Source organism: Panthera tigris, chromosome D3 (assembly GCF_018350195.1).
Source record: "Panthera tigris isolate Pti1 chromosome D3, P.tigris_Pti1_mat1.1, whole genome shotgun sequence".
Taxonomy (NCBI): domain Eukaryota; kingdom Metazoa; phylum Chordata; class Mammalia; order Carnivora; family Felidae; genus Panthera; species Panthera tigris.
This window is the reverse complement of record NC_056671.1, coordinates 1686149-1710988: the sequence shown is the minus strand read 5'-3', so window position 1 is coordinate 1710988 and position 24840 is coordinate 1686149. Positions and strand designations below refer to the sequence as shown.

Genomic DNA, 24840 nt, shown 5'->3' with positions numbered 1-24840 from the left:
TTCAACGTTTTTTATTTATTTTTGGGACAGAGAGAGACAGAGCATGAACGGTGGAGGGGCAGAGAGAGAGGGAGACACAGAATCGGAAGCAGGCTCCAGGCTCCGAGCCATCAGCCCAGAGCCCAACACGGGGCTCAAACTCACGGACCGCGAGATCGTGACCTGAGCTGAAGTCGGCCACTTAACCGACTGCGCCACCCAGGCGCCCCAACATTTATTTATTTTTGAGACAGAGAGAGACAGAGCATGAACAGGGGAAGGGCAGAGAGAGAGGGAGACATAGAATCCGAAACAGGCTCCAGGCTCTGAGCCTGTCAGCACAGAGCCCGACGCGGGGCTCGAACTCACGGACCGTGAGATCATGACCTGAGCCGAAGTCAGACGCTTAACCAACCAAGCTACCCAGGCGCCCCTGTGGAGATGCCATTTAATGAGGTTCACATTCACAGCTGTTCTGGGCTCCCCCACCCCGGGGGACACCGCACCCGTCGTGAGGCCGTGTCGCGGCCGAGGAGCCCCGGTCTTCTCCAACAGGGAGCGGACAGCGAGCACACCGGACTGACCTTCCTACGGTCAGCAAACTGCCTTCTGCCCGGCGGCAGCCAAGCTCCATCGTCCAAGGGGGACGGCCACACAGACGTCCTTGAAAGACCGTCTGGAGCAAAGGGCAGTCAGTGTGAGGCCCACAGAGAACCGTCTCCCAAGGTGGGGCAGGGGGGCTGGGGGCAATGCAGAGACACCTGAGCAACTGATGGCTGGACGTTTCCCAAGTCTGATTAATACCGTAGGAGCAATGCCAGTTAGAACGCAGTGCGAGGCCGCCTGGGGGGCTCCGTTTTTAAGCGTCCGACTCTTGATTTCGGCTCAAGTCATGATCTCAGGGTTCGTGAGTTCGAGCCCCGCGTCGGGCTCTGTGCTCACAGCGCGGAGTCTGCTTGGGATCCTCTCCCTCCCTCTCCGGCCCCTCCCTCTCCCTTGCTCGCATGTGCACGCACGCTCTCTCTCAAAAATAAAATAAGTGAACATTTTTAAAACCAGAAAGTAATCTAAAGTCCACTCAGCAAGGATTTTCTGAGGGACGTAAAGAAAACGTTTCGGTGACTCAATGAACAGGAAGCCCTGGAAAGGCTTGAGGCTTTGCAACATTGGCAAAACCAGAGATGAACTACTGTTTTGAAGCCACAGGACTTAAGAAAAGGACCTTTGAATCGAACCGCGTTTTCGTCCACTCACTGATCTCCAGCTGGCGCTGTATGCGTCCTTTGCTCCGCTCCCGAAACAGAGTCTGGGCCTCGTTGTACTCCGTCATGACCTCCACGAATTTCCGAGACAGCACGGAATGCTATTAACACGGAAACACGAAATTAATACACAACGCTCACTTCTTCTGTAGCAAGTGAGGCACAGAAACCACAACGGTCGCACCTGCCCTTCAACTGGACCCGAACGGGTGGCAGCCAGCTCCGGACAGAGTCCGTCCCGGGACGTCACGCGCGTCACCCGGCTTGACTCTCACAACACCCCCCGGCTCACAGATGGGACACCCCCCGCTGAGCGGACGTGGCCTGGCACCCACACAGCCAGGCAGAAGCGAGCAGCCTGGACCCCGGTGTGGGCACCACAGACCCCTCACCCCCCAAGCCCGCAGGGTTCGGGAAATTCGGACGACGCGGGCCCGCAGCGTGGAATCTTTTCTTCATAATAAGGAGGTCTCCTAAAGACACCACGACCTTTCACACGGAGATACTGTACGGATTCATGTGACGTAAAGACAAACTATTCTGAATCTGAAAGGGAGACAAGAGAGGCCTGTGCTCACTAGACCGACAACCAAACCTGGGTTCGTCGTATCCGGAGATCCACTGAGGTGCGGTCCCCACTCTCATCCTGATCAAAACTCTGCTCGATAGCTGGAAATGAACAGGAAAAGAGTCACCTTTTAAACTAAACAATGGATGTTTCTCAAGCCAAACCTCAAACTACTTTTCTTTCTTATCTTTCTGATTCCTCATAAATGTATGCATCTTGGCAACAATCATCCATTGTTGATAATCTCACAAAACAAAACCAGGTGTTATATCTTAACATTTCAAAGAAAAACAAAAGACAAAACAAAACGCCCGACTCTCACTGGGTTTGGAGAAGTCAACTATCAACCGACAGGAAAGAGAGAGGAACCTGGGTGACATCGGCTTTAAAACCCTGAAGCGTAGCAAATTCTGATGCACGAATGCCCTGGTTTCTCCAACCAAAAGAAAACTTCCAGGGGAAGATGCAAAGAGAATCTGAGTCTTAAAAACTTGGGGCGCGTGGGTGGCTCAGTCGGTTGAGCGTCCGACTTCAGCTCAGGTCATGATCTCGTGGCTCGTGGGTTTGGGTCCCGTGTCGGGCTCTGTGCTGACAGCTCGGAGCCTGGAGCCTGCTTCGGATTCTGTGTCTCCCTCTCTCTCTGTCCCTCCCTCGCTTGTCTCTGTCTCTCTCTGTCTCTCAAAAATGAATAAATGTAAAAAAAAAAAATTTTTAAACTTGAAGTGACACGTCACCAATCACAGGGTAGGGTCCTTATTGGGAACCCAATTCAAACACACTGTGAAAAGAAATTCAAAGATCACTGGGACGCGTGCATTCCCATGGGGTATTTCGTGACCAATAACCACAATGATCTGACCTAGATATAATCACGGCACTGTGGTCGTACTTTTGGGCGAAAATCCTTCTGTTTTCGAGTACCCTGGAATCCACACTGATGAAACCACCGTCTGGATGGGCTTCGAGCCACCTGGCAGGTGGGAGCCCCTGAGCCCCTGCATGGCGCACAGATGAAGGGTGTGAACGGTGGCAGCTGGCGGTCCCCCCCCCCCACCAGCTCCCACCTGTCTGAAATGTCCCCAAAACAGTTTTTTCCCATCTGCAGAGATTTCCTGGATGTGAACGCTCTTTTGTAACAATTAAATACAATGTGTCTTTCCAGCAGGCCCCTCCCAAAAACCACCTGTTAGAGCTGAACCTCCAGCTCCACAGAGGCTAAACCCCGCGTACTTAGCGTTCAACAGAACCTAAACGTAAAGGGTTGAAGAAGAACCCGTGATTCGTGGGAAGGACTGTTCGCCTTCTCACGTATCTGCAATTTGGCCACAAGCGTCCTACAGACACGCCTCTGTAAGAGGTCAACCCTTTATCAGCAAATGCTTGACCTTGTTGAATATTCGTGCTTCTGTCCCCAATATGCCAATTAACAACCATTAGCTTTAGCCCCTGGTCCTCCGTCCTCCCAGCCTCCCAGCCGGCAGTTAAAGAATTCTCGACTCATGAATCATTTACAGACTTCCTGTTCCAGATACACACAAATAATTTAAAGTGCCCATCGTGTGGACGTTTAGAAATGTGGAAGAACAGAAAATGATAAAGGAAATAAAGACGAGCCACGTGCCGCCATGAAGGGTCAAACGCAGCCAAAGCCTTAAACTCACACTTCAACTTGGCTCGGATTTTACTGGCAGTTTTCTTGATTTCTTTGTTCAGATCCTCAAGGTCTTCCTTTGTTTCTTAAAAAAAAAAAAAAAAAAAAAAAAAAAAGGTATCTGAGCTATAATATCCAACAGCAATAATGCCCAATAAACGTATAAATGGAACAACATCCTTGGCAAATACTCAAGTGTTTTTATTTCTTAAGAAAAAGTATCGATCTTGCCAGTGGTTCACCAAGACCAAGGGACCCCACTGGCAGGCGGAGCTTGGTAGAAATGCACATTCCTGGGCCCCGCCCCAGACCTCTGGGTGCCGTTCTGCCACCAGCAATGGGACCTGACAAGCCCCCAGGTGACTGTGATGTGCACCTATACTTGGCTGGTTTGCAGCCATTAATTTGGTGGAACAGGTCACTGGATCCGTCGCTAACACCTAGACCTAAGAAAGAAAAGCAGAAATTAACCAAATCCCGGAAAAAAAAATTCTCCCGTGCGTCTGATTTCTCTTATGCTCTCCTCTACCCAAGCAAGGCGAGCCCCTCAGGGGAGTGCTGGTGGCCACACTGTGTCCGGGCTGGCAGAGCGAGGGCCCAAGTCTACAGGCAAACGCACACCGGGCAGGATGTATGCAGGGGTGTGGCCCCGCTGAGGACGGGGCACAGCTATGAGCGGGGAAGGGGGTGGGGGGGACGGAGCTGCGGTGGATCAGTGCAGGCAGAGCCCCGCTGGCACTCCCCGGGAGCACTCCCCTCGCTGGATAGGAAAGCCCCTGGGCTGTTCCAGGAGGGGGAGACCCCGGGCTCCCTGCTCACACAGGCAGGCGGGGGCCCAGGCGTAAGTGAGAGACGAGAAAGGGGCATTGCCAGCCACAGCAGCAGGCCTCGAGGCTGTCCTTGGCAAAGGTGCCATTTCAAACCACTGAGAAATGACTCTCAGTGCTCTGAGAAAGGTGCTCTCAACACCCCTGCCGGGAACTGTCCGGAAAGCTGGACGAAACGTGCGTTTAATCTGCTTAAAGACACCATAAAGCTACACGGGCAGGGAAGAAGACCCGGGAGAAGGACACCCAGGGAGGGAGCCAGCTGCTGGAGTGGCTGTAAGCTGGTGGCCACGGAAGAGGGGCCCTCGCAGACCAGATCCAGGACCGCAGCTGCTCCCCCAACCCCTGCCACCTGTCAGCAACGTTTACAAATCATCTTTTAGAAAGCAAAATACTGAGGCGCCTGGGTGGCTCAGTCAGTTGAGTGTCCGATCTTGGTTTCAGCTCAGGTCATGATCTCACGGCTTCCTTGTGGGTTCCAGCCCCGCCTTGGGCTCTGTGCTGACACCATGGAGCCTGCTTGGGATTCTGTCTCTCCCTCTCTCTTTGCCCCTCCCCCACTTGCTTTGTCCCTGTCTCTCTTGCAATAAGTAAATAGACTTGTTTTTGTTTTGTTTTTAAAGATGAAGGGTGGTAATTTTTTTAATGTTTATTTTTGAAAGACAGAGAGAGAGAGAGACAGAGCACCAGCAGGGGAGGGGAAGAGAGAGAAGGAGACACAGAATCCAAAGCAGTCTCCAGGCTCTGAGCTGTCAGCACAGAGCCCAACGCGGGGCTCGAACCGATGAACCGCGAGATCATGACCCGAACCCAAGTCAGACATCTAACTGACTGAGCCACCCAGTTGCCCCAGTAAATGAACTTTAAAAAATAAGAAGAAAATACTCTCCTAGGATTGGAATTACTGCTACTAGCTTTTACGTACAAAGCCCAGGACTCCACCAAAAATAACCAGGCAAACAAAGAACAGCAGACGAGCTGCACAGACCCACAGGGCGCCTGTTAGTGGATCATCAGACACAGACTTTTGACATCATTATCCTCGAAGGGGTAAAACACAAAATTAAGAACTTTGTCAGAAAACCGGACGGTGCAGAAAGGAACCAGGTGACGTTGCGGGACCAAAACTTCTCTCACCCAGAAATAACTCAACGGGCAAAGAGAGGTCCGCAGATGACTCAGAAACACAACTTCCAAGTAAAACGAGGAGACGGTGTCTCTGGGAAATAGAGAGTGGAGGGCAGGAGACGCTGCAAGTACAATGAAAAGGTTTAACTACACAGATTTCAAGTCTCCCAAAGAGAGAGGATAGGAAATCGGGCAGAGACGGTTCACGGAGAGAAAGTGGCTGAAGTGGCCAGAGGCGTGGGCTGAAAGATCCAAGAGGCCTTGGGGAAAGCAGGCAAACAGAAAGAAAACCACATCCAGAAACGTCAGCACAAAATTGCTATAGCAAAGACCAAAACCCAAGTATCTTAAAAGCTACAATTCGACAGGTGACTTTAAAAAACACAAAAACAAAAAAACAAAAAACAAACAAACAAAAAGGCACTGGAAAGATAACTTCAAGATCTTCAAGATGGTCAAAGAAAATTACTTCCCAACAGACTCCTACACTCAGTGAAAACATCCTCCAAGAACAAGATTACAGATGGAAAATTTCAGACAAATGCATATTCCCAACTAAAAGCAGTGATAGTGTTTTGATTTTTTTTTTTTTAATTTGAGAGAGAGAGAAGGAGAGAGGGAGAGAGGCAGAGAGGGAGTGCACAAGCAGGGAACAGGAGTGGGGGTGGGTGGGAGTGGGGACAGGGGAGAGGGAATCTCAAGCAGGCTCCACAGTCAGTGCAGAGCCTGAAGCAGGACTCGGTCCCAAAACCCTGGGCACGACCTGAGCCACAATCAAAAGTCAGACGCGTAACACACTGAGCCACCCAGGCGCCCCAACAGTGTTTGTTAGAAAGAAACAGTCTCAGATGGAAGGTGTGAGGCCCAGGGATAAAGAAGGAGCAGCGGTGTGGGTGGTAGGTTAGTTGTACAAAACAAGGTAAGATACAAATAGTTACATTACTTGTATCTATTATATACACACGTCAATACGTGCATCTAAGCAAACATGGGGTTAAAGTTTCCTAAGGCCCATGTGTTACCGGAAGAAACAAAAGTACAGATTTACATTAGATCTTAAATCAAGAATATACACTATGGGGGCACCCGGGTGGCTCAGTCGGTTAAGCGTCCGACTTAATTTCGGCTCGGGTCGTGATCTCAGGGTCCCTGAGACTGAACCCCGCATCGGGCTCTGTGCTGAAAATTTGGAGCCTGATTGGATTCTCTGACACTCTCTCTCTCTCTCTGCCCCTACCCCACTCAGACATGCTCTCTGACTCTCAAAATAAATAAACGGTAAAAAAAAAAAAAAAAAAGAATACACACTGTCATCTAGGGGACGACCACAAAGCGACAGGACGTAGTTCATATAAACAGACTAACAGTGCAGGGGATAAAATTCTTAAAAACCAATCCAAGAGAAAGCATGAAAAGAGAGAAAAGGTACCAAAGAAGCAAGAATGTCCGCCCCAATGTCACATCACGAATTCTGGCAAACAGACTAAAAGCACTTAGAGACAAAAAACGATCAGACTGGAAAAAAGACAAAGCCCGGCCACGTTTTATTTTACGGATAAGAGCCCAGAGAGAGCTGTCAGCTACTAGGGCGTAGGAGACCGACGGGAAAGCCGTGTGATAGGTCCACCTCGCACACCGATCAGGGACACGGGGGGGGGGGGGGGGGGGGGGGGGGGGGGGGGGGGGGGGGGGGGGGGTGGGGGCTGCGCGCTCAGGCAGGGCGGACGGGAGCGCAGAGCCTGTCAGCGGGGACGAAGGCCCAACGCGCTGCGACGCTTCGCGTTTCTGACGGCATCCGTGCCCGTGTCCTCCGCGCGTGAGTCTGGACTGGGCCCTGGAAGGAGGGGACAGGGGGCTATAAAGGGTGTCCCCGGACAGTCCCTGAGATGGGAAGCAGGGACTGCACGTCGGATCCCGGTGCGTTATCAACGTCGACTTTTCTGCCTTAGATGGTTACGGTGTCGGCGCACAGAGCATATCCCGCGGAGACACACACAGGAGCACGGCTCTGACACGAGTCGGCAGAACTGACGACAACACACACACCACACGTGTCACACGTGTCGGCAAACACCGCGTGTGCTCATTCAGGCACGGAAAGCACACGCATGGCCACACGCCCGGAGATGCGGACGACGGGCGAACCTAGGGGAAGGGATCGGGGGTGTTCTCTGTACTGTCCTGGCAACTTTCCCACGGACTTGAAGATTTTCTCGCTAAAAACCCGAAAAGCATGTTGACCGGCACCCGTCCTCCATCCAGCAGCTGCAGGCCCAGGAACCGGGCGCCCGTCTGCAGTCTGGCGCCACCTGGTGGCCACCGTGCTCAGCACCGCTCGGCCCAGAGGCTGGGGGGCTGGGCCGCAGCGGCTCGGGGACCCCCACCCCCCTGTCCACAGCGTGGTACCCCGCCCAGGACAAAGGGCTGGGAGGCCGGCAGCCCCCTGCCGTCTGCCTCACCCTGGGCTCCTCACCGCAGGGCCCCGTCGTGCAGGAGAAGGGTGACTACGAAAGCACTTGCACGTGGTTTCCCACGACTCGGTTCACACGTTGTCACCAAACGTACAAAAGAAAGAAGCAGTGTTTTACTTAGGGCCCAAAAGGGACTACTGTGAGCACTGAGGGTTCCGCATTTACTGCAACGGCAGCTTCACCTGCTACTTCTTGGCAGCAGAAGTTTTTCAGAGGTAAATCACTCACGAGGAAAAAAATACGCTAACATTTATCCAAATTCAGTTCTCCCAAAAATTAAATAAGAGGTTAACAGGCGTCACATAAAAATTTCTGTGGGCCTCACGCCGGTCAGAGTGGCTAAAATGAACAACTCAGGAAACAACAGATGCTAGAGAGGATGTGGAGAAATGGGAACCCTCTCGCAGTGTTGGTGGGAATGCAAATTGGTGCAGCCACTCTGGAAAACAGTGTGGAGGTTCCTCAAAAAATTAAAAATAGACCTACCCTATGACCCACGATAGCACTGCTAGGAATGTACCCAAGGGATACGGGAGTGCTGAAGCATAGGGGCACTTGTACCCCAATGTTTATAGCAGCACTCTCAACAATAGCCAAAGTATGGAAAGAGCCCAAATGTGCATCAACTGATGAATGGATAAAGAAGATGTGGTTTATATACACAACGGAATACTACACGGCAATAAGAATGAAATCTGGCCTTTTGTAGCGACGTGGATGGAACTGGAGGGTATTATGCTAAGTGAAATAAGTCAGCCAGAGAAAGACAGATGCCATATGTTTTCACGCATATGTGGATCTTGAGAAACTGAACAGAAGAGCATGGGGGAGGGGAAGGGGAAAAAAAACAGATACAGAGAGGAAAGGAGGCAAACCATAAGAGACTCTTGGATGCTGAGAACAAACTGAGAGTGGATGGGGGGATGGGGGAGAGGGGAAAGCGGGTGATGGGCACTGAGGAGAGCACCTGTTGGGATGAGCACTGGGTGTTGTATGTAAGTCAATTTGACAATAAATTATATTCATTCAACAAAGAATAAAATACAGTAATTACAAAAAAAAAACCAAACAGACTAAGGGCAAACAGACTAAGCAAAGTTGACACAGGTTTCCTTATTGCAGGACTGCTCAGGGCCTTTATTGCTCGGAGTACACTGTAACTTCTCTAGAGGGATTATGGCACAATGAGGCTCCCAAAGCACTTAGTGACATAGGCCAGCCGATGAGATTCGTGCCCCACAACACACTTTGGGAAACAGTCTTCTAAATCGTAAGATAAGGCATCTACAGAGGGTCAGAGCATCGTTTTATAAGACATGCAAAATCTTAAAATTAAAAACGTGGGTTTTTTTTTCAATTTAAGATTTTTATTTTTTCAACGTAAGACTACATCAAGTAATCTAACAAAAAGTTGCTCTCAACTCTCCTCTCTACTTGAGAGTAAGAGCGCCCCCTTACCACTTACACTCAAGCCCACACCGGAGGTCACCGAAAGAAGTCAACGACAGAAAGCACAAGAGGAAGGGAGAACGTGTCATCATTCACAGAGGACACGACCGGGTGCGGAGACAGTCCAACGCAATCTACACGGAAATTAACAGCATTAGAAAGTAATCAGGCAGGACAATGGGTACCAGGTCAACACGTGGAAACGAACAGAAAATAAAATTTGCAGCAGAGGCTGCTTACGTGAACACCGATACCCAAAGCACCTGGTAATAAATACAGCGCAGGATGCGTGAGGCGTCTGCGGCAAGCCCTGCAGACCACGACCCAGAGAAACTGGTCTAAATGGAAGATCTAAATGGTGGCGGGACCGACCGTTTTCATGGATGGAAGGGTTCCTACAGTAAAGACACCATTTCTGAAATCGCCACGTGACCGGTGGACTCCAATCTGCAGCCTCTGGCTTGTCCAGAGCCATCTCACCCCTAAAGTTTCCAAAACCTACCTCTCCAGGTCGAGGCAACACTCCCTTACGACTACCAAGGCCCCGACTTTGGGCTCATCTAAAACCGTTTCTCACATGCTGTCCTTAGCAGACACCCAGGACAGCACATGGCGTGCAAAAGCCTTTCTTCTTCAAGCCACCTGTAAACCTGCCCTAACAAATGCTGTTTTCCTAATCAATCTCTTTTTTTTTTTTTTAATGTTTTATTTAGTTTTGAGACAGAGAGAGACAGAGCATGAGCAGAGAGAGAAGGAGACACAGAATCCGGAGCAGGATCCAGGCTCCTGAAACGAAGTCGGACGCTTAACCGACTGAGCCCCCCAGGAGCCCCCTAATCAATCTCTTGTTAACTTTCGTCTCAACACAAAATCCCGCCGCTCCTGTTTAACTAGGGACGCAGAAAGTATGCATCTGAGGTCCCATCACTGATACGGCCCCGCAGCTCGGCAAAGCCCCTCCTGCGTATTCTTCTGCACGGGACACAGTGGTGGTCGTACGAAGCCACCACTGCGTCAGGACGGGGTGTGGCCTGCTCGGTTCCAGTGTGTTTACGAGCTCCCAGCCTGACCTCCGGCAGGTGCCGCCAGGGCCCAGGCCTGTTTCGAAGGCAGCAAGAAAGAGGCACAGAGACAGACACACAGACAGACGCACTTCTTTTCAAAGCCAGCAACTTACTTCCTTCTGGGTTTGGTGCAGAAAGAATGATGCTGTGGTTTTTCTTTACTTCTTCAACATATTGAGCTATTTTAGCTATACTGGTCCTGATCTCCTCAACCTAGGACAGACAGAAAGTCATCATTATTGCACACATCCGAATCTGCCGCCACCTGCCGTTCCCGAAAAGGGAAGGATAAAGGAGGGAAGTGAATGAGTAATCACCACATAAAGAAATAACAGCCTTTTACCATTCTCACACTGGGAATTACTTACTTTGAAGACAAAGAAAAACGTACCGTGTGAAGGTCCATACCGCCGTGGCTAAGGCGGTGTCAACGCTCAGCAACAAAACCCACCAGGTTGTACAAACCTTTACAGTCAAGACCCACGGTTGCCGCAGATGACGTCACCGGGAAGCACGAGGCCGCCTGCAGCTCTCTGTGCAGTCAGCCGGGAACAGGGCAGGGCGCCTGGGGGCTCAGGCAGACCGACTTCAGCTCAGGTCACGGTCTCGAGGTTCATGAGTCTGAGCCCCGCGTCGGGCTCTGTGCTGACAGCTCAGAGCCCGGAGCCTGCTTCGGAGTCTGTGTCTCCCTCTGTCTCTGCCCCTCCCCTGCTCACGCTCTCTCTCTCAAAAATAAACATTAAAAATCTTCAAAAAAAAAAAAAAAGGGCATGCCAGCAGTAATACCCACGTGGGGAGGTGTTTACCGTAGACGAGGCCAAGGCTTCCTAGTCATTGTTTTTACCCAATGATCTACACTATCGAACACTTGTTTCAAACTGTAATGTACTCGTCAGCAAGGTTCATCCAAACAGATCCATGTCTCTAGAATTACCAGACTGGGGACACAGCGTAAGTGCTGATTGGTCCCTCCTAAAACAGTCATTACAAAATCCTTGCACGTCGTGGTAGATGTCCACATCCTAGTCCGGTGAGTGCTCCCGCACAGGGCAAGAGGACTTCGCAGATGGGGCTGAGTCCTGACACGGGAAAACTACCCTGGTTACCTGAGTTGCTCTGAAGTAATCACAAGTGTCCTTACAAAAAGGGGACGAGAGGGTTAGATTTAGAAGCCGGGGGTGAGAAAACAGAAGCGGAGGCTGGAGCCATGTGCCTTCAGCGCCAGTCGCTGGAAAGGCCAGGGAACGGCTGCTTCCGTGGCGCGTCCACAAGGAGCCAGCCGTGCCGGCACGCGGGTGTGAGCGCTGCACGCTCACTTCAGACTCCTGACGTCTGGGCCGGGAGAGAGCGGAAGCGTGTCGGTCAAGCCGCTGGGGCGGTGGCGATTTGTGAGAGCGGTGGTCGGAGACTAACTGCACGCACGTACTCGCGAGGGGAGGAGGGGAAAAGACAAGTATCTTAGGATCACCACGAACGTGGTCTTGACCGCCTGGACTCCTTGAAAGGGTCTTGGCCCCCGGGACCCCGGTCCGAACTCCGAAGCACACTTTGAAAATGCACGTGCCGGAGGGGCGTGGAACACAGAATCCCGCCTTCCCCGAAGGGTGAAGTGCTACTCCGTCGGGCCGGGGGCTACCCCCACCGACGCAACTCCTGTAGGACCGTGAATACTTCTCACGCTCACAGCTTGTTAGTTTACTGACCGTGTAAAAATGACACACCAACTAAAAACCGATTCCCTTACACGTTTGCTATTTCAACACCAGCAGGGACACTCTGGCCTCGGTGCACGGGCTCCTGTCTCAGCCGAAGCAAACGCACCAGGGCACGACCGTCACCCGAGGCCAAGGCACCGCCTGCACACCTGCGGAGTCTGCGTTCACACCCCCTGGTGCCCAGGGCCTCGGGGCCGACGCGACGCGGGGACTGTCGCTCCCACACGGTGCAGGTGCCAGCGGGCAGGGTGGTCTGACAGCTCCCCCTGGCACCACACGGGGTCTCTTTCTGTCCCTTACGAGTCATCGTCGCCAGGGGGACCTTTCCTGGCCACCCGAAGAGCACTCTCCAGAGCCCTTTACTAAACACTGGCCACGTGCAAAATTCTATCTTTTACAGCATTCTACGTGATATTTAAGATACAAAGGCCATTTTCAAAAAACCAGTTTGTATTAACAACATCACCTGTTGTCTAACTAAGAAATCCTTCCACGAGACTTAACTGTAAATACGACGACTCTCTAACCAGTGAAAACTTGAACTTCGGTTGAACCCCAATGCTGCCAAGCCTCCCAGCGGGAGTCCCGTTCCCACGCCTCTGGGGCACCTACAGCCGACACGGACACGGACCCGGACCCGTGTGGTGACCAGAAACACGGGGAGTGGCATTCAATGACCTGCTGTACACAATTCTTCCACCGGAGGTGACAACATCATTTAATGCCAGGTGGGTCTTGACAATAAATACATTTTTACAAAGAATGGAATTCTGGAAGAGTTAAGCATCCAGATAAAGGGGGTAAAAATAGAAAAATAATTTCACAAAGTGGGTAGGTAAGCTCAAGACAATTAAAAACAGTCTCATTTCCAAAGTGAAACAAGGAAATTCAGTATCTTAACTTCTTTGGGCCTTAAAGTAAGTCCCTGTATCAAATAACTTAATTTCATGTTTTTCCACTAGATAAAATTAGGAACTAACATAATAAATACGTAAACCCAGTGACTAGGCTTATACTAGATATTCAGTGAATTCTGAAAACTGATAACTTTTAATATGTTTTTATTAACATATTACTTTTTTTTCAAATCTGCACACTGATAGGCCAGTTTAGACTGTCCCTGGATTTAAGAGTCCATTGAAACTTGGGGCGCCCAGGTGGCTCAGTCGGTTGACCATCCGACTTCGGCTCAGGTCATGATCTCACAGTTCGTGAGTTCGAGCCCCCCGTTGGGCTCTGTACTGACACCTCAGAGCCTGGAGCCTGCTTCGGATTCTGTGTCTCCCTCTCTCTCTCCCCCTTCCCTGCTCAAGCCCTGTCTCTGTCTCTCAAAAATAAACATAAACAATTTTAAGAGTCCACTGAAACTATTAGACTAGATTCAGTGTAACCAAAATAAACCCTGCAAATGAAGTTTTTATCATTCAAAAAAGATAACGCACACGTTTCTTCATGTTTAACAAAGTCAAATTATTTGTTCTGTGACTCAGTTTCAAAAATTTGAATTCACGCAAAATTTGGTCAACTATTACTTAGGTTTAAGCCTTTACGCACGGGATACCCCAACAGCAGCCCTGGGGTGCTAAGAGGGAGGGGGAAGGCCTTGCGGCCAGCCCGGGACAGGGGACGCGGTACAAGGTCAGATCCAAGGGACGTGGCTCCAGGGTGGACACCTCAGGGAAACGCCAGGCTGATGGGTGACAGAGTGGCTTTCCCACAGTGATATACCTGCTTACGTCTAAGACTTTCCAGCAGAGGAATTTAAGATTCATTCAGTGGTTTTAGAAAAGACACAGTATGAGCTCTTTGATGCCCGAGGTCACCGTGTGGGGACCCTGTGGAGGAAAAGGACGAGGAGTGTCGTCGCGTGCGTGCTGGGCACTCCTGACCCGGCGCCATCGGCAGAGGGCACCACCGCCACCACGACTCCCTCTGGAAAGGATCGGGTGGCCCTTCGCTTGGCAACCACTGCTCCCAGGGTGAGAACCTGAGGGTGGCAGGGTCTGGGAGGAGCCTGTCCCGGGAGGGGTGCTCTCTACCCACCACATCAGCATCACGTCAGGAGAGGAAGCCCTGGCCAGGCGCCACCCAGCCCTGGGACGCCAAGCTCCTCCTGGGAGGGGACCGGGGTCAAACCAGCACTGCCCCGTCCCCTCCCCAAGTGCACTTCCCGGAACAATGGCTCCACGCCACCAAGTATTTTGAGGGCACTAAAAATTCTAGAGAACTTGAATGTAATTCACACAGCAACTCTTCGTAATATTACTTTTAGTATTATTTCAAATAAGACAAACACTCAGGTATGTTAACTGTGTTTGGAGACAGTCTGGCCGGGCTTCCTTCAGTGGCTCTTACCTGATGGAAGAAATCATCCATGAAATGGTCCTTTTCAACGACAACACTTGTGTCCCCATCATCATTCTTTCTGCACTAAAACGGAAGATATAAAAAGGAGAATTCAGATCTTAGAAACGTCTATGTGGCCACAAACGGTGAACTGAGAGAGAGGAGCATGAACCGTAACAGGCCGGCACTGTCCGCGATAACCGTCCACGACGACGTCGCTTGTCCACGGAAGAGACCGCGGCAGGGGGAGGGGCGGGGGCCCCGGAGGTGGCGTGGCTGCTTCCTGGAAACAATGGCCGGACTTCTCAGAACTCAGCAACGCGGACCCGTTCGTTGGCCCACGTAAGCCAACATGACACAGCAAGTTTTATCTCCGAGCAGCAAAGCCCTTACACTGCATATTTTCTACGAAGATTAAGAACACGGACACTGCCGGTTAACTTTTCTAAAGCACGTACCTTTCAAGCACCTTGCACTCGTCTCAGCTGGCATCCCCCGTGTTCCTCTGAGCAACTCCCCGTGGCGCCCACGAATAATAATCGCTTCTAATGAGGAAACCCTTAGCACAGAAGACCCGGGAAGCGACACGGAGGAGAGAGGCGGCTGTCCCGACCGCCGGGAGGAGCCCCAGCGAGGCTGTACCGGCAGTCAGGTTCTGGACGTTTAAATCCCATCAAAGAACATTCCAGGGCACTTCTCAAACTCGAGTTGCATCAGAATCTCCAGAAGCCTGGGTCTCTGACTCAGGTCAGAGTGGGGCATTCTAGAACATGCTAGAACACTCCAGAACGCTGAACGCTGTTGCATTCTGACACATTCCAGTGCGTGAAGAACCATTTTCCAGGGAGGGAGGCAAGACACGTGGTGCCAGTGGGAGCCCGAGCCACAGCGGGGCTGTGGGAAGCAGCACGGGGTGGGGGGAGGGCGCTCACCGGGCGGCGCCCTGCAGACAGGCGTGGGCTCACTCAACCCTGACTCCCGGCTGGGGCCCCCAGCCGTGTCCCGAGTGGGACACAGCCACCACCCTGCTCTCACACGACACCAGTTGTTGAGAAAGACGCCCCGGGGTGACCGCGCTGAGAGTGTTGTGTTTGTGCCGCGTTAACAGGACAAGAACTACGGATTGAGCTGTGTCCCCAGAAACACAGACGTTGAAGGCCCGGCCCCAGGGCCTCAGCACGTGAACCATATTGGGAACAGGGGTCCGCGTGGGGTAATTAGTTGCCACGAGGTCATGCTGCGGCAGGGTGGGCCCTTCATCCCACGTGACTCGTGTCCGTGTGAGGAAAAACGACAGCCACCCGGGGGAGACGGCCGTGTGACGAGGGTGTGCCCGAGGACGAGCAGCCCCACCAGCAGCTGCGAGGGCAAGGGGGAGCCCCCGGGTGCCCAGGGAGCACGGCCGCCACGCCTCCACCTGCCACCTGTGGCCCCCAGAGCTGGGAGAAGCCAGCTCTAACCAACCGTGCTCAGCGAGCAGCTCGACCCCCCATTACTGTCAGCAGGACTGTTCCGGCCTGCTCACCGGCAGGCCCTGAGCCTGTGACCCGTGTGGCCCGGGGGCCTTGGTGTCACAGGGGCGCGTAAACCCACAAAGGCTTCAGAATCCCAGCCGGTCGCGGTTGTGAGCAAAGCTGCACTTGCAGCGGCCATCAGCCGGCAAGCCGCCGAAAGGAACGTTCGGGGAGCCACAGACAGCTCTCACTCCTCCGGGCCCCTCCCCTCCTGAGGGAGAGGCAGGCTGCCAGCGGGACGGAGGGCAGGTGCACCGGGGGCTGCGGGAGGCACCCACGGCCCGCGTCAGCACGTCACGTCACACACCGGAGCACAGACCGCGTGGCTCAGGGACTCGGGCCCGAGTCCTCAGAAGCCACAGGGCCGCTCTGCGGATCCGGGTCTGTCTGACTCCACAGAGCTGGCCACCGACAATCCCACCGTGCTGACCCTTTACCTCCAGCTTGCGGCACCCGGGCAACGGGCCCGTCCCGCCAGGAAGGGGTCAAGGCACTGAGGGCAGAGGGACTGCCCCGTCGATTTGGTTCCAGACACCCTTGCTCTTAAAAATTCACCATCCAGGGGGCCTGGGGGGCTCGTTCGGTTCAGCTGAGACTCTGGGTCTCAGCTCAGGTCACGATCTCACGGTTCGTGGGATGCAGCCCATGTCGGGCTCTGCACTGAGTGTGGAGCCTGCTTGGGGTTCTCTCTCTCTCCCTCTGCCCCTCCCCCGCTCTCAAAATAAAATGAATAAGTTAAAAACAAATCTCACCATCCACCCCTCAGAGGAGGGGGGCTTCCCTCCCGGCCGCCACGCCAGACAAAGCCCGGCCACCAGGCTCTCTTCCCGACTCCCTGCGACAGCCTCACCCCTTGCCTTTGAGAAAGTGTATTCCATACCCCACTCCTCTGGACTTGGCCCTGTGTCTCTCTACTCCCTGGTGACTATTTGTCTCATTGTCTTGCCTTCTCAGCTGTGGGGTCTCAAAAGGGACCGGCTGTCTCGTCCGGCTCGAGGCCAGGAACATCGGCGCGAAATAGCATCACCTAAGTAGCTGGCCTGCGAGGACCGTCACGAACTTGATTTAGGAGTTGCAGCTGGCTGTTCCACCCGTGGCGCCGAGTACAGGCGGGTGCGAAACACCTCTACCTGCCCCCACGTCACTCTCACAGGGCCGCTCACATCTCACTGCTCTGAGAGCAATTCTAGACTCACAGATGCCCGGATTCCGCTTTGCTTTTTGTTATGAAAACCGCAAACACACACAAAAGCAGAAGGAAACCTACCGTGAGCCCTCGATGTGCCCATCACACGGCTCGGCGGCCATCCACCCGCAGCCGTCTTGCTTCACCTGTGCGCCTCCCCCCTCCCCACCCCGAGGTACTTGGCCATCCCGAGGCGAATCCCACGCAGAAGACGCCGCCGTGTGTTCCATTCTGCAGAAAACTCGAGGGAACTTTCACCTCCCACGGGGCAGAGATACCGCTATGCACCTCGGCGCTCAGGGAGAGGCTTCCAGCCTGACGCCCGAGGAAGGCGCATCTCACCGCCGCCTGTCCACGCTGCGCGCTGAGCACACCCCACGCGGCAGTGCGCGGGCCACCGCGAGGCACCCCGCGCACCTGCGTGCTCTTCATTCCCGGCCACCCCTGCGGGCGGGGGACCCGTCTCCACCTGCAGCCCTCGAGGGAGCCAGAGGACCAGGAACGCGTTCTCCGTCCTCTTCCTTTAGCCTCATTTTGAACCCTTTACTTCTATTTCTAACTTCTAACTGGAGTTCTCAAAACTCGCAGTAAGAGGACACAGGCTCCCTAATGCCGTCTTAGCGGTTCCATTCGTAAAAAAGAACAAAGAAAGTGACAACCGAAACACTGCTGTTTCATTAAAGCGGCATCACGGCCCCGTCTGCACGCGCCCGCGTTCATCCCTCCAGTTGGGCGGTGAACGGACCGCGTACGAGCCGCCGGGTGACGGTCGCTACAATTTGTGGCAAAGCCTTTACCGGAGGCAGTAGGAGTCTTCTCCGATATGACGGGCTCGACTTCCAAAGTGTCAAATTGCAAGACAAACATTCAAATACCAACATTTCCGTTCCCGTTACATTTCAAAAGAAGTCTCCTTAAATGCAGGGTTACATTAAAAATAAAATTCTCCCTCTGTGCCAACTATCGTCAGGAGCAGAGAGCAAGGAGCTTGCACGTCTGGGGACCGTTTAACAGCCGTGAATAACTTGTCACGGGAACGCTCACTGTTGAGACTTCGACGGAAGCTGGGTTATCACAAATCGGGAGAATCCAAACTGATGAAACGCTGGCTTCTTTCTCCACACACACAGATCGAAAGTGAGGGCAGACAAAGTACATTTTCTTGAAATATCTACAGCACTTGTCCCTTGGCTGCTAGAATACATAACTTCTTTCTCAAACTTAAATCCCTTGAGTCAAAGAAAAGAAGCTGTGATTACGGGTAAAAGCCGTCTGTTGGCCGGTTTGTAATTCTGGAGCTGAGCGTAACAGGCCTTTCTCACACTCATACTATCAGACTTCAACGCCCTGTGGCAGAACATCACATTGCTTCATGGTTTTCCCTTTTTGCTACCTACGTGTCTCCACTATTAACATCACACAAATACCTCTGACCTGACAGGTACTTAGACTTTACATAAACAGAACTGTACCGTGCAGATGCTTCTGCTGACCCTCTTCCTCGCATGCCATGTTCAAGGGTCTCCCCTGGTCTGGGACGCTCCCTCACCGCCAACCAAACCAGCCCTCCATCCGCCCTTCGCACCAGCCCTTCTCCACCCGGGAGGTGGGCCCGCTTGTGCGACCCCGCTGGCGGCTCCGGCTCATTCCAGTCTCAGCTCACACACCCTCCCCTGGTCGCCCGTCCTCAGGAGCCCACCCACGGCCTCTCACCCTGCTTGATTTCCTTCAGAGCAGGGGTGTCCTCGGCTGACCCCTGTCCACCCTCCACCTGAGTTTCCGGGCCACGAGGACACTGTCCGCTCAGGGCTCGCACGCCAGGCTGTGACAGCGGGGTCAGCTGAGCAACTGAAGAGAAGGGGCAGGAGCCCGAGGGGGAGGGCGGAGGGAGCACGCACGGAAGGACAGAGAGGACACCAGAAGCACAGGGGCACATGACAAAGCAGGCGTGACCCGGGTGCAGGTGTGAGCTGCCTGCCGGTCCCTGGCTCCGCTCCTCAGGGGGTCCCGAGGCACATTCTGCCCTCTGGTTCTGAGGCACCCCCCTTCTTTATAATAACCGTCCCTCTCTCCGGGCGCCTGAGTGGCTCAGTCTGTTACATGTCCGACTTCGGCTCAGGTCATGATCTCACGGGTCGTGGGTTCGAGCCCTGCGTCGGGCTCTGTGCTGACAGCTCGGAGCCCGGAGCCTGCTTCAGAGTCTGAGTCTCCCTCTCTCTCTGCCCCTCCCCTGCTCACTCCGTCTCTCTCTCAAAATAAACATTTAAAAAAATAGATAGCTGTCCTTCTCTTCTCTGCTGTAGCTAATGGATTTGTGTCCCCGGCAACAGAAAGAGCCTCAGGACCACAGGTTCCACGGTCACCTACATATTCCTCACCCTGGGATCTTCCCAACAGCCGGCAGGTGCCCGGAGGGAACTACTGAGGCACCAGAGTGCACAAGCCCTGCCCCGGAAAGGGTGACGCCTGCGAGGAAACAGGACCCAGCGGTGCTCAGAGACGGAAGACGGCCACCTCTGGGGACACAAGAGGGGAGAGGACAGGAAGACTTCCCAGGGGTGATGCCTGCACTGAGACCAAATGAAGGTGTGAGGCAGGCCAAGAAGGGGGATCCGGGCGGGGCAGCAGGTGCAAAGGCCACCATGGGAACCACAGGCGGCCCCTGATGACGGGACTAAGGCGGCCCATGGGAAGTGCACGCTGAAGAGGAAACCCATTTTTATGTACTGGTTTTTCAGGAACTGGTTCTCTTAGGTTTTCTCTTCCCTAAATTCACCACAGACTGGAAGTTACAAACAAGAAGTATTAATCTGGGGGGCACCTGTGGGGCTCAGTGGGTTAAGTGTTCAACTTTGGCTCAGGTCATGATCTCATGGTTCCTGGGTTCGAACCCATGTCAGGCTCTGTGCTGACAGCTCAGAGCCTGCTTGGGGTTCTCTGTCTCTCTCTCTCTCTCTCTGCCGCTCCCAGTTCACGTGACCTCTCTCTTTCTCAAAAATAAACATTTTTTTTTAAAAAACTGACAGGATTGGGAACACTGGGTGGCTTGGTTGAGCATCCAACTCTTGATCTTGGCTCAAGTCACGATCTCGTGAACCGTGAAATCGAGCCCCCGTGGGACCCTGTGCCAGTGGCGTGGAGCCTGCTTGGAACTCTCTCTCCCCCTCTCTCTGTCCCTCCCCCACTCTCATGCGTGCTCTCTCGCTCTCTCTCAAAATAAACATTTGAAAAAAAGGCAGCAAGACTGAAAAAAACATAAAAGTTTAAACTACAAACATACACATCTAGGAAATTATGCTATAAAATTGTTATCATTTTAAGTGAAGTACTTAGGGAAAAAATGCCTTATATTATAAATGGGAATTTGAACCTTTACTATATAATGCTTTGGACATGTGCAGTCTGAGCTGTCACAAAATACCTTTTAGGGGCGCCCAGGGGGCTCCGTCAGTTGAGCGTCTGACTTCAGCTCAGGTCATGATCTCGCAGTTTGTGAGTTCGAGCCTCGTGTCAGGCTCTGTGCTGACAGCTCAGAGCCTGGGGCCTGCTTGGGATTCTGTATCTCCTGTCTCTGCCCTCTCCTGCTCATGCTTTGTCAATCTCTCTCTCTCAAAAATAAACAAACATTAAAAATAAATAAACAAAGGACTTTTAAAATATCTAGGTTGTTTTTCCTGCCTTTTAAAAACCTGTATTTGCCTCTCTCTCCCTCTCTCTCCAAAAAATAAAATAAAATTAAATTAAATTAAATTAAAATAAAATATAAAATAAATTTAAGAAAGGAGCACCTGGGTGGCTCAGTTGGTTGGGCACCTGACTCTTGATTTCAGCTCAGGTCATGATCCCAGGGTCACAGGATCAAGCCCCACAGTGGGCTCCACGCTGGAGCCTACTTAAGAACCCTCCCCTCCCCCTCTCCCACTCACATGTGCACTTGCTCTCAAAGTAAAAATAAAGTAAATATTGCACCTGCAATTCATCTCTCTGAATCCAGGGATTAAAAATACTAATTTTCTCATCTCTCAGGTCTACTAATGAATGCACACAACTGCCATGTGTTTATTTTCCTTTAAACAATGCCCACAGTTGAAATCGTAGTTTCTCTATTCTTAACTATAATACACCCATTTGCATACACACAAACTTTTTTTTTTAATTTTTTTTTAACATTTATTTATTTTTGAGACAGAGAGAGACAGAGCATGAACGGGGGAGGGGCAGAGAGAGAGGGAGACACAGAATCTGAAACAGGCTCCAGGCTCTGAGCCGTCAGCCCAGAGCCTGACGAGGGGCTCAAACTCACAGACCGCGAGATCGTGACCTGAGCTGAAGTCGGACGCTCAACCGACTGAGCCACCCAGGCGCCCCTCTCACACAATTTTTTTTTAAAAAGGCAATCAAAACACATTTGGAGTTACCGTCCCCTAGAACAGAAATTCCATTTTCATTTACTTACATCCTGAAATGTGTTTCACCCTGCTGGCTCCCTCCCCTCCCCTCCCCTTCCCTCCCCTCCCCCTGGCTATCTGCTCCACACGGGCACCCAAGTCATTTTTGTGCCTCTCTGCATCTAGCACACCTCCTCCTCGGGACCTCGCAGGGGCATGTCTGTTGGATTGGTGGTTCTGCTTTTGGTAAATCAGCAACTCTTTCCGGATTTAGAGTCTAGGAGATCTTGGGTAAGTCACTTAAACTTCCTGCACCCAAACGAACTGGCTGCTCAAAAGGAGAATCACTAGTTAGAAGGAGCTACATCTGTATTTGGCAAATTGTACTGGACACACTCCTTTGTAGGTCTTTTCCAAATGGTTATCAGTGGTAATCTTCTTGGGAAGAAGCACCAACAGCTAAAAAGGGAAACTTTTTGAAGGTATAACAACTATTTTGCCAGGTTGGACACTGTTGATGAGATATTTTAACTACCCAATTAAAGCTCACCTAGGAAAAGAACACCAGCTGGTTAGAAACATGGTTATGAACATTCAACTACTCCAAGAACTACTTGGAAAGAATACATTTCCTTAAGGAAAGAAAAAGTTTAACTTTTATTTCTGACAATTTCCAGAGGAGTTTTTTAAATATTAGAAGTTACACACGTGTCAAATTCAGTTTCAAATTAATATTTTTTACTCCACATAGTAGTTTGCTTTTTATAACTATCTGAAAACATTAAAAAAAAAACTAATAAATATGAACAGCACTCACAATTACATGGCAGTTGTCCCACCTTCTGCCAGTGTCACACACGGGAGATAATTTTATGTTTCACAACCATGTCTATGAGTAAGCAAGAGAGAGATTATCATCCCCATCTTAAGAATGAGAAAATTGAGGTTTTGAGAGTTTCAAAAATAATTTGCCCAAGATCAGACAACTCCAGAAGCAGAAACTTCCAGTAATGTGTTCTATAATTGCTCAGTGTCTTTATCTCGAGCAGGATGGTGTTGGACTAGAGAAGGCCACTTCTAGCTCTGAAATTCTAGATCCCAACAGGTCACGTGCTGCAGGAGGAGGCCCTGCAGGATACATAAGGCTAGAGTGGTAAATAACGGCCTGATTTATTTTTTGCTAATCAGGCCCAGAAAAGCTACATATATATTCTACGGACAGACCTTTCTTAGCTACCCCCCAGTATTACATACAATTGGAGACCTTCCGCCAACAGTTACAGTTCTCCTGTTCGGATACACTCAGCAACTCTTTACAAATACGTGAGCTCCTCCTGGCACAGAAAGGCATTCTGCAGGGCGAGAGAGCGGACACTTGCTACGTTTAACAGATGTTCATCTGCAAACTGCGGAGGTCAAAACATCTGACCATTAAGAAGAAAAAAATCACTACGAAGAACCATTCTTGCAAGGAGAGTAAAACATAAGGTGATGGTTCCGAGGGAGGGTAATCCATTGCCTTTTTGAACCCGGCTTCCCCACGTGATCCACGGAACACGGATAACCATTTCCGTGACAACTCCTTCCATTTTCCTAAGCATGCCATAGAACCAGCCGCATTCTAGGAGCAAAGAAGCTAATTCACTACATGCAATGGAGGCCTTAGGACAGAGGACCCAGCACCTTGTTCTGAGGCTGCCCGGCTGCAGAGGGCAGAGGCTTTATCTGTGTCCCGGAGAACAAAACATCCACACTCGGCACTAATTAACAGTCCTGTTTTTAAAGGAAAAAAAAAAGTAGTAATTACCTGTTGGCCTAAAATGTCTCAACTCCGCCACATTCTATGAACATCCACTCGACTGTCACCGCAGCCATGTCATTCATGGTGCTGTCCTCTCCCGCACTCGGCACCGCGCATCAAAGATCCGTCCCGTGCCTAAGGGGACGCCCCTCCCTCCCTCAAGTGAAGGGTAATTTGCTGGGTTCCTCCCCGAGCACCGCACACTCCACCGGCCAGGTGTGCTGGGTGGGAAGGAAGGCAAACACAGGCACGGCTCAGCGCAAGCACCCGGGGCTGTGAGGCGCCCACAGGCAGGGGGCACCGTGTGCATCCCTCCCACCACGTGCGGGGTCCCGAGCAAGACCCCAGCGATCGGACAGCGGGCAAGGCGACAGGCCCCTGCTCTCCGGGAGCTGACATCCACACCCTAGGGCCGCACCGACCAGAGCCGAGTAGTTTCTGGTTGTCCTGAGTGCTGTGCAAAGGATCAGGATCAGACAGGGCGATGTGACGGGGCGACTTCAGCCCGGGGAAGCAGCAGAGAGGGGCTCAGAAAAGGGGGTTCGAGGCCCGGCCACTGCCCCGTGCCCCCCACCCCACCCCACCCCCGGGCAAACTGCACTCTCAAAAACTCCGCTTCCCTGCCTGTCAGCGACGGCAACAAGCGCTCCTGTCTCCCGGCTGTGGGGGCGTCGTGGACACGGCGGAGACAGCGACCCACGAGGCGGCGGCGGGGCGGGGCGGGCCAGCGCCGCGACCCCGGGCGCCCCCCTGCCCTGCTCTTCCCCCTCACCTCCGCCCATGCCGAACAGCCCCATCCTTCCCCGCGAGTCCTGCCCACCCCGGCGCCCCCCGCCCGCTACTGTCCCCTCCGCCCCCACCTCCGGCCACCCCGAGCCCCCCGCGCCCCGCCCCGCCCCGCCCCGCCGCGCCGCGCCCAGCCCGAACCGCTATCTGCCGCCCGCCCGCCGCTCACCGCCGTCAGGTCCGGCAGCCGGTCCCGCATCCCCACGGGCCCGGGCGCCGCGCCCCGCCGCTCAGGCCTGCCCGGCGCCGCCTCCGGCCGCCGCGGGCTCTCGGTGGACGCGCCGCCGCCTCAGCCTGCCGGTCGCCGGCTCCGCACCGCGCCCTCCCGCCGCTCTCCCCTCGGGCCGGCGCTGCCACGGCAACCGCGCCCGTGCGCTCTGCGCATGCCCGGCCGCGCCGCGCCCGGGCCCACGCAGCCTGCGGGAGCCTTCCTGCGGGAATGCCGCGGTCGGAGGGGAGGGGCGGGGCCGGGCGGGGCCTGGTGGGGCGGGGAACCGACGAGGCCGGGCGGAGAGAAGGCGGGGCCTGGAGGAAGGGCGGGGCCTGCGGGGGGGGGGGAAACACACCATGCCGGAAGAGGGAGAGGGCGGGGCCTGTGAGGGGCGGGGCCTGGTGGGGCGGTGAACCGACGAGGCCGGGCGGAGAGAAGGCGGGGCCTGGAGGAAGGGCGGGGCCTGCGGGGCGGGGGGGGGGACACACCATGCC

The 24840-nt window shown here is 53.0% G+C and overlaps 1 protein-coding gene across 5 annotated transcripts in view; it reads right to left on the bottom strand.

Annotated features, from left to right (window-relative positions):
- The window catches only part of STX2 (syntaxin 2), a 36072-nt gene extending 11506 nt beyond the window's left edge, over positions 1-24566 (bottom strand). The window contains exons 1-6 of one of the 5 annotated variants that reach the window (XM_042961662.1): positions 24305-24407; positions 14470-14544; positions 10513-10612; positions 3471-3545; positions 1837-1910; positions 1234-1342 (exon numbers count right to left, since the gene is read on the bottom strand). In XM_042961662.1, coding sequence (XP_042817596.1) covers positions 1234-1342; positions 1837-1910; positions 3471-3545; positions 10513-10612; positions 14470-14544; positions 24305-24334 — 463 coding nt within the window. In that variant the 5' untranslated portion in view covers positions 24335-24407. Of the gene's footprint in view, positions 1-1233; positions 1343-1836; positions 1911-3470; positions 3546-10512; positions 10613-14469; positions 14545-14918; positions 15238-24304 lie in introns of those variants that run through there. The other 4 variants (XM_042961661.1, XM_042961659.1, XM_042961658.1 and 1 more) reach the window with 4 other exon arrangements.
- Between the last annotated feature and the right edge of the window lie 274 nt (positions 24567-24840).